The 15,931-nt window shown below is 43.0% G+C and overlaps 1 protein-coding gene across 1 annotated transcript in view; it reads left to right on the plus strand.

Moving 5' to 3' along the window:
• gabrb1 (gamma-aminobutyric acid type A receptor subunit beta1) overlaps positions 1–15,931 on the plus strand; it is a 55,211-nt gene that overhangs the window by 24,615 nt on the left and 14,665 nt on the right. Inside the window, exon 4 of the mRNA XM_085767522.1 lies at positions 9,839–10,059. Within this exon, the coding sequence (XP_085623648.1) occupies positions 9,839–10,059 (221 nt within the window). The remainder of the gene's footprint in view (positions 1–9,838; positions 10,060–15,931) is intronic.

Genomic DNA, 15,931 nt, shown 5'->3' on the forward strand with positions numbered 1-15,931 from the left:
CAGCTTTGTCACAGTAAATTAAACAAATACGTTAAGTTTAGTTCAGCGTTGACTTTCTGACAGCTTTTTCTCGCGGTTCATAACAGCCCAGCATCCAGCTCGGAGCTACATTACCACCTACTGGACTGTGTGATATACTGGATACTGGCGTTAGCGTTACTTGTTGAAGACTCTGAGCAGCGTGCCGTTAGTGCAGGAAGAGCACTACGCACAGATGAGGGAGAGCGGGACAGAGGTGGCAGCTTGATTGGCACATCACCATCCAATAGACCTGAAAATGATGTTCAAAATGATTGGATGGTGTTTTTACAGGATTGTCCGTTTAGGTGACTGACTTTTCATTCTTGTGAAAAAGTATTTAATTAATTGGTTAAGATGAAAAGACAGGCTATATATAGGCTATAATAGGCTGTAACTTATGATTGGAAACCAAGGAACTACATTTCTGCTCAGTCTAGAAGAAGTATTTTGAGTTTTGTGTTTAAGTTGTTTATTATCAGCAGGATAAACCCCTTGAGTTGTCGCAACTCGTTTTCGAGGGGGTCCTGCGCAGTTTGCCATAGAACATCCCTTTACTAAACAACATCTGTCTTAGGAGGTGGAAAAAACTTCTTTTCTTTACTGAAGTCAGTGTGACAGCCTGCTAGCCCTGTGTTCACTCTCCTTTAGCTCAGTGTTTGGTCTCCACCAGTTACTGACAGCAACACCTGGCACTTAAAGCAGAAGTAAGCGATATTTTTGTGTTAATATAAGTCTTAAATAGTTATATCTTCCGACAGCAATCACTTACATAGAGTGTTTGGACCGAAACACGGGTCTGTCAGTCACTCTGCTCTGCTCTGAGCCGAGGAGAAAACTTTTCTCGTATCCTACAAGTTTTATCCAATGAGGAGAGAGAACGGCATAAAGGGGCAGTCCTCTCTGTGTGTGCAGCCAAGGGATGCGCGTGAATGTGGTGACGTAGGGACGAGGACCAATAGATCCATGACGAGGGCGGGGGCTGCTAACTCCATCGGCTGACAAGACGTTATGGTGCGTTCAAGGCAACCCGTAACTCGTGTTTTTCCGACCTGTGAAGTCGTACCAGTTCGATCTGGTACGAGTTCACGGGTCGGAAGTTACGAGTGGCCGTTATAGTGACTTTCACAGGTAAAACAGGTTGGAAAAACACGAGTGGGTTGCCTGGAACGCTACAAAGTCGTAAGTCGTGACTTGAAGCTGTAATTTACGGTTTCAAAAGCCTGCCTGGAACGCAGCATTAGCCAAAACGACCGGATCGCTTACTTCTGCTTTAAACTGCAAGATGCTCCACTGTGTGCAGCTGCTCTGTGTCTGCGGGTTTGGTGTTGGACAGTGTGCCCTCTGCTGGTCTGTGATGACACCACATGATACTGGACCACAACAGTGAAGCTCTGAGCTAATGAGGCCAAAACAATTAAAGCAAAAGAGGCTAAAAATCTTCTGCACAGTCGGTGGGCGGGATGCTTTGGATGCGCACACTTAGATTAACGCGCATGCTTGTCTCTCCAGCTGAATGAGCTCTACTGCAGTTTCAGTTTTCTCACATCTGAAGTTGAAGAGGTCTGAAAAGGACTGCATCGCCCCCCCCTCACATACCACCTAACCCACCCCCTCTCTTATGATGTGTTCCAGGCTGCATGCAGAGATGGCTGAGGATAGGGAGGAATTAGGTCAGACAGCAGCACACTGCAGTGGTGTGAGAATGGCGTAGGTGCCCATGTTCTGCAGCGCTGCCTGTTTGTTTGCAGTGAAATTTGGACAGAAAGAGGAAGATAGAGAGAGAGAGAGGCAGCACAAAGGAGATTACACATCAGATTCACACAGAGAAACAGGAAAACACAGCGGAGACATTAGCTGCACTGTTCCTGTGGGTGCCCGGAGTGCAGTACAGTGTGGTGCAGCAGCAGCAGCAGACTCTCCTCTCTGCTACGGCACCCAGCTCCAGGATGCTGCATCTGAGAAAGGAGCTCACGTTCAGCTCACGTCGCTCTGCTGAGGAAACACGAAGCTGCCACAGTGATGATGGCTGAGCAGAACAGCTGCTTCTAATAATAGACTCCTAGAAAGTCTTCATCCCAGAACTGTACACACACACACACACACACGCAGAGTTTTATGAGGCAGCACTTTCTCACTGCTGCCTCATTAGAGCTGATATCTGCATTTTATTACCACCCACTAACAGTTTCAGTGGCTCCGAGTCAGATCTTTACAAACTGGTCAATCAAGTGAAACTGATAAACAGCTGCATTGTGAACAGACCTGGAGCCTGTTTTCTTAAGACATCTAGAGTTGACTGAACCCAGCCACATCTGTTAGTGTCACTGCTGTGAAACTGCAGTGCATGTACTCTCACTGTGTAGAGCCACAAAGGAAAATGTATGTCAATAGTAAATCAATTAAATCAGTATTTATGTGAAGTATTTTATGAGCTGCAGATTTTTTTGAATTGACATGAGACCATAAATAAAGCATTGTAGCACTTCAGCGATGCCCCAGCCAATAGAACATAAAGGAACATGTGGTTTTACAAGACCCAATTAAAAAAAGATATCAACATCTTTATATATTATTTTAAATTAATATGGTTGACATACTTCGCTGTACTTGAAAGTGGTGGACAGTCTGGACACAGAGGCTGGTGTCTCTGTTGTGCTGTGAATCCCGGTGATGTTGAGTTTAAACACCTGTTTGTCAAACACCTTCCTGTGAGGCTGTGACTGCCCCTTAGAAGCAGCAGAGTTGGTGGTAACCAGCTGGTGTAACCACTTTGGTGTTGTGTTTGTGTTGTTCTGTGACCACTGACGTGCCTCTGGTACACGCCTGTCTTTTTTTTCTTTTTTTTTCAGAAAGTTTCTTCCCTCCAGGTTGTTGAAATGCTGCATAAGCATCTTGACAAACTGCAGTGAATGCTGGAAACAGAGTTGAGAGCTGAGTGGAATGTGAAATGCAGCCGAGTACGTCACGTGAACTTGATGGAGCAGCGGTGATGCAGTTTTTTGTCCATGTTACCTGAAAAAGTTCACCAGAACACCCGTGGGGACTTTAGAGTGGTTCTTTTTTTAATGTCTCCTTTATATTTATCACCTCAGTTGTTTATTTGTTAAGTGATTTTGAGCAGATTCTTAGACCTCCACCTCCTGCTGTCGTGGTTGCTAATGATGACACTCGTTCTTGTTACTCTGGACTCGTCCTTGTCTCTTACTCCACCTTCAGAGCCTGGAGTTTATGATGGTTCAATCTAACATATCAACTATATTAAAGCAGAAGTAAGCAATATTTTTGTGTTAATATAAGTCTTAAATAGTTATATCTTCCCACAGCAATCACGTACATAGAGTGTTTGGTCTGAAACACGGGTCTGTCAGTCCCTCTGCTCTGCTCTGAGCCGAGGAGAAAACTTTTCTCATATCCTACAAGTTTTATCCAATGAGGAGAGAGAACGGCATGAAGGGCTGTGTGTGCAGCCAAGGGATGCGCCTGAATGTGGTGACGTAGGGACGAGGACCAATAGATCCATGACGAGGGCGGGGGCTGCTAACTCCATCGGCTGACAAGACGTTATGGTGCGTTCAAGGCAACTCGTAACTCGTGTTTTTCCGACCTGTGAAGTCGTACCAGTTCGATCTGGTACGACTTCACGGGTCGGAAGTTACGAGTGGCCGTTATAGTGACTTTCACAAGTAAAACAGGTCGGAAAAACACGAGTGGGCTGCCTGGAACGCTACAAAGTCGTAAGTCGTGACTTGAAGCTGTAATTTACGGTTTCAAAAGCCTGCCTGGAACGCAGCATTAGCCAAAACGACCGGATCGCTTACTTCTGCTTTAACTTATAAACTCATTGCTCAAACAGAATGTCTTACTGATTTTGTCTCTCACACAGTGAACACTGAACAGCCTCCATCTGACCAGCAACTCTATTTACCTCAGCTCCAAAACATAACTGTATTATTAGATGCAGGTTTCTGATTCTCTCTGTTTGATATGTAGAGTTGAGCAACGTGGTATAAAACTTGCATTTCATGATAGGCTAGTACAAACTCAACACTAATTGTTTCAAACTAAAAGCCCCCTAACATTTCGGTGCACATAAACAATTTATTTCTTAGCAGTCACTCATATCTGTGTGGTGTTGGTTCTGTTGTTTCTTTATGTAGCAGTTACCGATGACTTCTCTCTCCCCCTTCTTTGCTGTTTTGATCTTATGTTTAGTTCTTCCTCTGCCTCCTTATATGATAATGAACGGTTACATGTAATAAGTAAAAGTAGTTTATTTGCTATATGCAAATCACAGTGTACTGGAAGTGCTCCTCCACTTCCACTTATCCATACAAGGGACATTTCAGATGATAAGGCTGGCCTTGCTGTTGTGTTCCGGCCAGAAAATGATTATGAACTCACTGCCATTTATTGCTGATTTAGCAGTTGTTTAAGCAGTTGTTAGATATCCCTGGTTGTATTACTCCTGGAAGCTGGAAAATCAAAAATCTTGGCGTCATCTTTGATTCTTCTCTGATCGTCCGGTCTCAAATCAAAGCTGTTGCCAAGACAATATTTTCTTCTTCTTCATGATGTTGTAGCCTATTCTATCTCTCACATGGTGCTGATGACACAGTGTCCGAAAATCCACTTCACTACAGCCAAAATAGAAGCTATATTTTCTATGCTGGAATCACAAATCAAGGAGAGAGTTCTTTATAGTAAAGATGTCAACACGACGTTGGCAAACACCGCCAATGGGTATGACATTCTAAACTTTGTCAGATGATTAGAATGAATGACTTGACTGATTTTTCCTTCAGAGGACACTGAACAACGGAGAATAGCTGTGGAGAGACAAAACGTATTTGCTGAATGTATGCAGGCCATCATAATGTGCTGTGACACAATGCATTTCACACTGTACAGTGCTGTTATTGAATTCTACTGTGAGAGCAAGCAACAGCAGCATAAACTCATGTCCCCCGAGGCCCAGACACACACAGCAGCTCGTCAGTGCAGCAAAACAAAAATACACAAAGAGACAATTCAGCATAAAGCTTTCACTTCGAGCTGCTGAGAATCTGCTTTTGTCCTTATTTTGTCTCCATGGTTTGAACTTAGATCCACCAGTGTATACTGGGTCTGTACCACACACTGTACTCTGCAAAAAAAAGAGTTCCACAATGTATGACTGAAACGATGTCTATGTGCCTGTAACAACATCACACGTGCTGACCACACGAAGGAAGGAAGTCCGACTGATGCAGCGATAACAACACAGAAGCCTGTGTGTGATTTAGTGGAATATGTTTGCACTTCTTAGCTGTTATCTGTGTCTGTGCTTCTTTTTATTATTATTATTATTTTTTTATTATATTTTTTAAAATCTTTTTAATGCTCCTGATACTCCTGCACTTTATTTGAGTTTTTAATAGTTCTCATCAGTACTTTTTATCTACCATATTTATATGTATTTGTGTGAATGGGAGAGTTGTGTGTATGTGAGAACTGTGCGAAGAATGTCAAATGTACTTGGTTTTTTATCTGTTTTGTGTACTTATGTAATGCAGTTACTTGCGGCACATGACTGTCCATGACAAATTTCCCTGCAGGGACAATAAAGTTGTATTGATTGATTGATTGATTGATTGATCTGCACTCACCATAAGTCAAATGTTAGCTCGTACCTTTCGGTCACCGGCCAGCACTGGGTTGTTCTTGGGCAAGATACCCTGCTCTGTTAAAGGTAGGGTCTGAAGGTTTGTTCGTTGCAGTTTGTAAACAAAACATTCAAACTGGGCCTCTCCTCTCTGGCTCAACTGTGCAGCCTCCTGCCCCAGACAGCAGCAGTTGTCAGGACCGCAAAGGAAAGGAAATACAGTCTGAGTGAAGCGCTGGAGAAGCAGACCGATACCCGGCCGTCGCCGGCAACGGGAGCCTCGTGAATTATGCTGTAACTAGTAAGAGGGCCACTGTGTCGAGCTGGGAAGCGAGTGCTAGCGGCGGATGGGGGACGGCTCTCCATTCCGACACACCGCTGTTCCGAACGTCCCCCCGAAACACCGCTGTTCTGTCAATTATGCACATGATCCCAAAAAGGAAAAAGGGATCAATGCGCAGCCTCCGATTCCTTTCTGATTGCGTCCATCTGTCCGTTTGGAGTGTGTGTGTGTGTGTGTGTGGGGGGGGGGGGTTCGCTGGCTTGTGCTGTTCTGGTAGGGGAATATCAACTGAGAAAATCCAGCCTCTGTACAGAAGAATGTTTAACTATCCTGCTCTAGCTGGATGCTAAGAGCTGCTACACCGGCAGGTAGCTGTAAATTCTTAGGAGACTCCAAGAAGTTTTTCCTATAACACTAAGGGCTCAGAGGTGACGTATCCGCGATGACACAAATATGCAACAGACGCAACAATTGCAGTTACTACATGATTGGTCGATGCATTTAGTCAGAAAAATCAACCTCATTCTGGAAAAAAATGATGATGCATATGTCACTGTGTGCCATTCATGACATGCAAGTTACCTACACAAAAAATACATCTCTTTAGACTACAAATTACAAAGACAACCACACTAAGATTTTCCACTGCAAGAACAGGTCAGTTTTACTCAAATGCAATGTACCAAAATAAAACTAAGCTTTTTCCTGGTGAAAACATCAGCCTTGTATCTGCTCATGGTCAGTTTGTTAAGTGTAATCTAAGTTTGATTGTGCAGCACTGACACTGTAGTTAACAAAGAGGATTTGTTGTCTTGGTAACACAAAGAACATTAATACTGGATGGTCATTTGAGCTGTCATAAGGTGGTCCAGTCCTGTTGGAGTTTGGTGATGCAGGGATCAGCTGAGCACTGGGCTGCAGCAGGGACAGCTGCAGGGTTCAGGCTGGAGGTGAAGGAGGGAGACCCAACTCTCCGAGGAGCAGAGTGGAAAATTGGAGTAACCAGGCCGGTGACTGTTCCTGCTGCTTAATAAGAAGTGACATTTCAAAACATAATCCATCTCAGCAGCCTGTGCTCAGACTGGAACAAGTTATTTTTGAATAGAAGGTAAAGACTGCATGAGAAGCTGCAGCACTCTGCTCCTGACAGCCCAGACTGTGAATCATGGCTAACAACTCAACACAACACAGACCTTCTTCCTCTCACATGGTGCCTAACGCTGAGCATCCTCACTGCACAACCTCCACTGACCCACAGAGATATTTCTCTGTTTACGTCCTGGACTATTTTCCAAGGCAGACCTGGTAAACAGTAGGTTACTACCTGCCTACCCCTGTCTCGCTGTGGTTGAACATTACAGTGAATTATTATCCATAATCTGGAGATGGGGAAGCACAGTGGTTGGCAGGTTTGATTCCCAGGACTGGTGTCCCCATGTGGCTTCTCTCTGGGTTCTCCAGCTTCTTTCTACAGTGTGTGTGTGTGCAGCCTCCTATCAGCGTCTTCACCTTAGCTGGGAAAGGTTGACATACTGTGTCTATGACTAAACTGTGACAAACTTTAAAGGGATAGTTCAACATTTTGTCAAATTGGCCCATTGCCATAATCCCTATAGTCATAGCAGTAGGTTTGTTACCTTTAATTGTTGGTGCAAGCTATTTTTAGAACGGCGGAGCAGAGCTGCAAGCTGCTCAGAGCTACGCTACGGAGGCTCATGGGATTTCTTGGTTTCCCTCATCAAACTCATCAAATACACAATCCAACAACTCCAAAACGCTCTGGTGGACAAGTTGTGACCTGCACATTCACCACAAAATGAGAGAATAACGGAACGTTACCAGACAGAGTTGTTTCTGAGGTAAATTCATGCAAAACAGCTGATGTTTGTTCCTGTCAGGGGCAGTTTTTCAGCAAGCAGACTCTGTATTTACCTTGAAAACAACTCTGTCTCATAACGTTCTGTTATTATTTCATAGTGTCGTTCAGCACAGCTCATGGCTCCGTTCCACCATTCTAAAATAGCTCACACCGATAATTAAAGGTAACGAACCTACAGTACTGCTATGACTATAGAGATAATGGGCCAATTTGCCAAAATGTTGAACTATCTCTTTAAATTAATGGGCACCTTTAAAGGGATAGTTCACCCAAAATTCAAATTTCACTCATTATCTACTCACCCTCACGTCGACTAAGGGCTGGGAGAAGTTTCAGAGTCCTCCGTGCCTTCTCTGAGTTACAGCGGGGCTCCGTGCAGCACTGCATGTCCATATGACGGTTGCGAACGGAGCTCACTTTTCTTCGTCCAAAAAGACACACCAAAAAGCATCCAAATACCTCCATAGTGCTCGTCTGTAATGTCCCTCTTGTATTGAAGCCCCGACATGAGAAATTGTTCAGAAAAGAATTAAATAAGTCTATGTTTTAAGCTTGTTTGTAGCGGAAGCTCCCAGTGTTGCTCTGCCGGAATCTCGCGCGATTTGCGAAGCCGTGAACTGGGTGTCAATGCAAATCGTGCGAGATTTGCACAGACACAGGCAAAGCAGTGAACTGAGACACTGGTAACTTCTGCTACAAACAAGCTTAAAATATAGACTTATTTAATTTTTTTCAGAACAATTTCTCATGTTGGGGCTTCAATACAAGAGGGACATTACAGACGAGCACTATGGAGGTATTTGGATGTTTTTTGGTGTGTCTTTTTGGACGCAGAAAAGTGAGCTCCGTTTGCAACCGTCATATGGACATGCAGTGCTGCACGGAGCCCCGCTGTAACTCAGAGAAGGCACGGAGGACTCTGAAACTTCTCCCAGCCCTTAGTCGACGTGAGGGTGAGTAGATAATGAGTGAAATTTGAATTTTGGGTGAACTATCCCTTAACCCGTAATCCAGCAAACTAGGAACAATCTAATTGAATATACATAAAATGACAGTGACGTTACCAGCTAACTAAATGTATCACAAGGTAAAGTAGTAGACGGAATGTAACAGTATCAGGTGTTAACAGAGTCTGTGTCACTGGAACATGGTACAGCCATCCCATCACTGCTTCACTTCCTGTATAGGGCGTGAACGACAACGGTCAGAAACTAACTCTGTTGTCTGTTTTGTTTTGTCACTGGTCAAAAACAGCAGTAAGATTGAGAGGGACTATATTAAAATGTAGCTTCAGTGAGTTTCTGTCATGATTAGGGATGTCACGATTACTTGTTTTCACAATTAATCGCGGTATTAAACACCACAATTAATTGATCGTAAAGATTCCTAAATACCGTCACTTTCTGAAAAAGATTATGTTGGAACCGTATCGGCAGATGTGGCGCCAAAGTAAAGGTAAATGCACAGATACTGGTCTATTTATCTAAAGTAACACTGAATTGGTAGGAGTTTAAATCTTAGCGTGTCATATGTATTGTAAAAAAATGATTAAAATAAACTTAAAGATTTGGTATAGATGACAATTAATAAATATTTCAAACACTTCCCCTGGGGGATTAATAACTGGTCCTATAGATTAATAATGTAATTATATTTTGACTATATTTGATTTTACACATTCACAGTGTTGTGAAATTTATTGATGCATAATAATCGTGATAATCGTAATACCGTGATTATTTCTCTGACAATAATCATACCAAGAAAATCTAGAATCGTGACATCCCTAGTCATGATCCTCATCAAAATGTCATCATGACCGTTTTTGCAACTTATGCAACTCATGTTTACAACAGGAAGGTTTTATGTTGGTCTGTAGCTAATCACAGATGTTGCACCAGTTGCCAGTGATGAAGAACATGCACAGGAAATACATCACCGGAAAGATGAATGAGTCATTGGGCTGTTCATGTTAATATGCTAACCTTCCCTTCACACCATGTCTTTCCTGCAGGACTACACCATCACCATGTATTTCCAGCAGTCTTGGAGAGACAAGCGTCTGTCCTACACAGGCATTCCTCTCAACCTCACCCTGGACAACCGAGTGGCGGACCAGCTGTGGGTCCCCGACACCTACTTCATTAATGACAAGAAGTCGTTCGTCCATGGAGTGACGGTGAAGAACCGGATGATCAGACTGCACCCTGACGGAACCGTGCTCTATGGTCTCAGGTGAGAGCTGCTTCTGCTCTTGGTGAATCTGTTCACCTTCATTAGCTGAGGGGTAAATGATACAGCAGCTGGTGGAATCAATTAATCTGATGCTTTGTTTTTAGTAGTGTAAAATATTATTTCTTTAATTTTATTTTTAATTTTAAGACTGGCACCATTAACAAAGTTTCACCAACTCAGTGACAGGCTCATTGTATTTCCTATTGCTGCTTCACAGTACAGTAAAAGCTATCTCTGGTGAAACAGCAGCAGCAGGAAGTCTCATTAGCAGTAACTACTGAATAACTGGTGATGAGACATACAAACAATTACACTTCAGAGGAAAACACACTGAGAGCACTAAGAGCTGAAGATTCAGAGACAGATGAGCATGTGCTGATGCTGAGGTTCGATGCATGTGGCATGTTTGGACCACGCAGAGCAGCTCAAGGGTGGTACAGCACTCGTTGAAAGGAGGAAAACTGCTCTTTGCAGTTCCTGTCAGCCACCGGTGTAAAGTTGAGTAAGATTAAATCTACCCTCTAATTAGAACATGACTTTGGCCATGTGTGCATATACTGTAAGAAGCCCTACAGAGTTGATCAGCTGATTCCTCTGAGGCTCAGTAGAGGGTGAAGTCTGCTCTGACTGCTCACGGTGGAGCTCTGAGGGAGAGCTGCTTGGTGAATCATTTATGGAGCCTCTCCTGGTGAACACAGTGTACACAGTCAGGCTCTCTGCCGCAGAGCACGGCTACGACCTGGTCAGCTTCATGGACTTAATTAAGGAAACAGTGGGTCCACTCACTGTCAATAATTCAGTCCTCTTGAGTTCAGAAGCATTCTGGGAGTTTTTAGATGAGAGATGTGGTCAGCTCTGAAGCCAAGCTGCTCATTGTAATGCGCCTTTAACTTGACTAACCATACAATCTCACATGAACGTTCTACCACTGGAAATGATACTGGAGATCAGAATAGATGCTTTCTGTGTTTAAAAGCGGGAGAGGATGGGAGGAGGGGTACAACATTAGATTCTTAAAGGGATAGTTCGACATTTTGGCAAATTCGCCTATTGCCATAATCTCTATAGTTTTAGGAATAGGTTTATTACCTTTAATTGTCAGTGCAAGCTATTTTTAAAACGGTGGGGGAGTACGCGAGCTGTGCGGTATTTCCACGTTTCCCTCATCAAACTATATTTACACAATCCAACAACTCCAAAACGCTCTGGTGGACAAGTTGTGACCTGCACATTCACCACGGTATGAGATAATAATGTATAATGAATACACATGAAGCAAATACTCTAACTAACGAACTATTTTGCTGTTGAAATCACTCCACCCAGCAGCTGTGTCTGGGATGTAGTTCTGACTATGCATTTACCTTGAAAACAACTCTGTCTGATAATGTTCCATTATTATCTCATAGCGTGGTGAATGTGCAGGTCACTACTTGTCCACCAGAGTGTTTTGGAGTTTTGGGATTTAGTTTGATGAGGGAAACGTGGAAACACTATGCGCCTTTGTCTCTCCCTGCACGATCTCAAAACAAAATGCACGGACAATTAAAGGTAATGAACCTACTGCTAAAACTAGGGCAATTATGGCAATAGGCGAATTTGCCAAAATGTTGAAATATCCCTTTAAAGCTACTGGTATTTCATTGTTCATTTCCAAGCTGAGCACCAAAAGCCAATGACTTCCAGCTTGGCATACAACTTTTAATCACCAATATCCACTCAGTTGGCAATTTATTAAGAACACTTAGCTAAGACTGCTGCTGTCAGGTACGACACTGTGTTTGTAGTACAGTTGGAAACTGTGTAATCATCGGTATTACCATGGACTTAAGATGCTGCTTCTCATAGAATTAGCAGCAGAATAAAGCAGCAGGAAAACAGAGATGTACAAACATCATAAACTCCACAGCAGCTGCAGCCAACACAGATAGAGTAAAACTCCTACAGTCATTTCTGAGCAGCTGCTCATTTCACCTTTTCTCTGTTAATTATTCACCATCATGTAACTGTCCCTTTAACTGAGTTTGCATCAGTTAAGAAATTAAATTAAAAAATACAAGTACACACATACGCAGAAACAGTTACATTGATGTGAGTACATGTTCTCTTTGGATTCACCTCAGAGACTAAAGACAGACATTTAAACTCAGGGGATTTGGTCATATAGGTTTTGGATTCTTGAACATTTTTCCTTTCTATTTCCTCATGAGTCACACCTCTGACTGAATGCATTAAATGAGGAACACATCACTATGTGTTGTAAAGTAATTAGTAATTTCCTGGGACACTAACATACTGAGAATTGTTTTTTTTAGTTTTTTGCCTCAGTAAGCACATTGTTTGAAAATATGCACTGTTTAACAATACTATAGTGTAGTTTTGTTTTGTATAGAAAATGCAAAATCAAAATAGACACAATTTATAGATTTATAATGAACAGAACCAGCACCACAAGAGAAGAAAAATACACACTTGCTATATTCAATATTCAAACTCAGTCTTGTCAAACCCAGAAGGTGAGTTACCTGGATTTAATCTCACATTGATCTCCACCTGTAACAGTCTCGACCTGATTGGTTGCCAGACATCAGACAGGTTGGTTGTATGTAGCTCCAGGAGAGAGAACATACAGAGCAGTGTATCAGGACAGAGAGCAGTGGCTGGATTAGTCCAGAAACAGCAGTGTGTGGCCCCGCCTTCACGGCTCAGTGAGCAGCGGCCTGGTGGGCTGCCCCCATCACTTCCTGTCTCCTTCAAGGTAAACATGTCTGTGTGTGTCAGGGCCCCGTTCTCCTCAGCAACATACCTCTACCTCCTCTTCCTCATCATCTAAACCCCTGGTTGCTTTCTCTTCTTTCCATCAACTCCTGCATCTGCATCTTCATCCTCATCCCTCTGAGGAGAGAGGGAGTGCAGCTCACTGTGTGTTCATGTTAGCTTCATGCCACAGTACCCGCTGGCATCTCCATCTGCAACTCATGATAGAGCAGATGTTTATATACTTCCACCATCAGCAGACAGATCACATCAGCCCATGTTTAACGTTTTACACCACAGAGAAGACAGTTTGGACTCACACAGCCACCAGAGGACACTGAAACACACAAACATGGCTGCTGTAAATCTCTTTGTCCCTGTTCTTCAAACTCCTCATAATTACAAGTCTGCTGTTTGATTAAATTGCTCAGTGAAAAGTTATAATCTGTCACTTTTCCATGTTAACATAGGTGATGTAATCTTTATTATCTGAGGGGCAATACAGTACAGTATGTTGCACAGTCAGCAGAGATTAAATACAGTAAATACTACGAGAGACTGAGACATGTAATATCCTTTTCTCACATACACTACCATACTCTCACACATTTACTATTAGACACTCACACATCCACTACTATACTATATACTTTCAGACATACACTACTGTAGGCTACTCTCACATGTACACAGGTATACTACACACATACAGCATACTATCACATATGCACCAGTATATTGTCAGACATACACCACTATACTTACACATACACAACTATACTTGAATGAATAGCATATGTTAGAGAAATAAATGGTGCACATGAATGCAAATAATCATGTGTATGGAACAACATGATAGTAATGTAATGTATGACAGAATGACATGCATGGAGCTATTTTACTGCCGTAATGATAAATAAACGATTAATCAAATACACACATAAATACATTAATGTAACAGATAAATAAAGGATGAAATAAAAATCATATTTAGGTCAGTTATTTTTTTCCCTTCCATGTTTGTTTATATATTTATTTGTCACCTTATTTTTTCCCTATTTGTCTCCTGATTTATTTATTTTTCTATTTATTTATGTCCTTATTGATCCATATCACATTTCCTCAACCATTCAGTGGGTGTGTCTTCCCCACTCAGGCATTAACCCACATCACAGCTCTGTGGTGCCAGTCACAGGACTCTGATTACACACAGTACAGTACAGTACAGTACAGTACAGTACAGTACAGTACAGTACAGTACAGTGCAGTACAGTATGTGGTTCCTTTACTGCCAGACAAGCTTATCTAGCATCCACCTACCTCATCTTATCCAAGTAAAGTGCGCACAGCACAAACTGAGCACAATGCATGTAACTTTCTGCTGTAGCCAAAAGCCCGAAGGTTGAGGGAGCGGAAGAACCTCTGAGGGCGACAGTGTTATCTGTACATTCCCTGTGTCAAACTGAACTGAGTGCAGGGTCGGACAACAATGCATGGATATTACTCACATGCTACAAATGCTAGCATCAACTGTTTTCAGAGTCACACTAGGCAAGATCGTAGGCAAGTGAAGAGCTATCTGGATCAACCTGCGACTGTGTTCTCTTACTTCGGACAGTGTAGAGGGAATCAGCTGGCGGGGTATACAGCCAGTCCTGTCCTGGCAGTCTATGCCCAGGGGACAACTGGACCTTACAGAGATATACTCTGCACTGCAGGTTTTTTTCCTGAGGCGAACATATCCACTGACATGCCAGAATTTGCTCCACAATTTCTTGGAAACATTTCTAAGACATGACGATCCATGAGTGACAAAAGGAAATGTTTCAGGGAGAGAAACAAGACTGAAAACTCTACACAGTTTATGTGAGATTGTTGGACCTCTAACAGATCAGATCTACTGCCTCTGTCTGACAGACTCGGAGCGCTTGGCCTCATTACGCACAGGGTCCAGTCCATGGGAAGTCTCCCAACGTTGGAATTCCCTCACGTGGAAGCGGCCGAAACTGAATAGGAGGATGCCAGATGCCATCAAAGAGAGTAGCCTAAGACCAGATCTGAACTAAACAGAATTGTGTAGACGAACGAGTCTGACACGCTCTGAAAGTCTTGTACACTCTGGTGAGGGACAAGCTGTGAAAGACACTGAGTCCAGAAACCGTCCCAGAACGATTACACTCTTTGTCTAAGAAAGCATGCTCTTCTCTGTGTTTATCACAAAACCTAAATTGAGTAGTTGGTGAGAATACACGTGTGCGCTCTGACTTCCCGTCTGTGCCAACAGCTGCCAGTCGGCCAGATACGTTGCCAAGCGGTTGCCGTGGCACCTCAGTGAAGTGATGGCTGCTTCCGTGCACCATAGGAACCCTTTCAGACTCAGAGACAGGCCAGAGTGCAGACAGAGGGACTCGCCATATACAGTAGCCTATCTGGAAAGTGAATCTGATATCCTACTTGGAAAAGAAAAACTGCACATCTTCCAGGTTGATGGGAGTGAACCAATGGTTTGTATTTCCCAAGAAACTTGATCAGAGCCCACATGTCCAGGAGCTGACCCTCTGGGCCTGGAAATGAATTACGTCAGAGAACCGGGGAGGGATGATGGTGAACTGAATCCTGTTTCCCCACAATATCCTGTACAAACCCCAGGTGGTGCGAGCACACTCCATCTGTCCCATTTGAGGGAAAGAGGAGACAGACACACTGCCTCTGCTCATTTTCTGTTAAGTTTGCGGATTATTCTTGATGAGTCCGCCCTCATAGTCACACTAACTAAATTTGTGTATAAAACAGATAATGATATTAAATTAAGGATAGTATTTAGTTTGTCTGAAATATGTTTGTAATCATTGGACATCTGGATCCTAGGTTACTCAAGAAAAAGCTGATTAGATGTTCGACAGCTCAGAGATCTGAAACCTCTGGGAAGAATTCATCTTTGGGTCAAAACCTCCAAAACTTCTGACACTTTCCAAACCAGGTGTGATGGTGGGGAAGACAACAACTCCCATGGGGGTCATGGGTGACACTCCTCCCCGATGTCACCCAACACCTCTTTTGCTATTGTTTTAATTGAGAGACCCTTAGAGGCAGAAGGTACAGACTGTGTGTGTGA

Source organism: Trachurus japonicus, chromosome 22 (assembly GCF_045865225.1).
Source record: "Trachurus japonicus isolate A0001 chromosome 22, Traja_1.0".
Classification (NCBI taxonomy): Eukaryota; Metazoa; Chordata; class Actinopteri; order Carangiformes; family Carangidae; genus Trachurus; species Trachurus japonicus.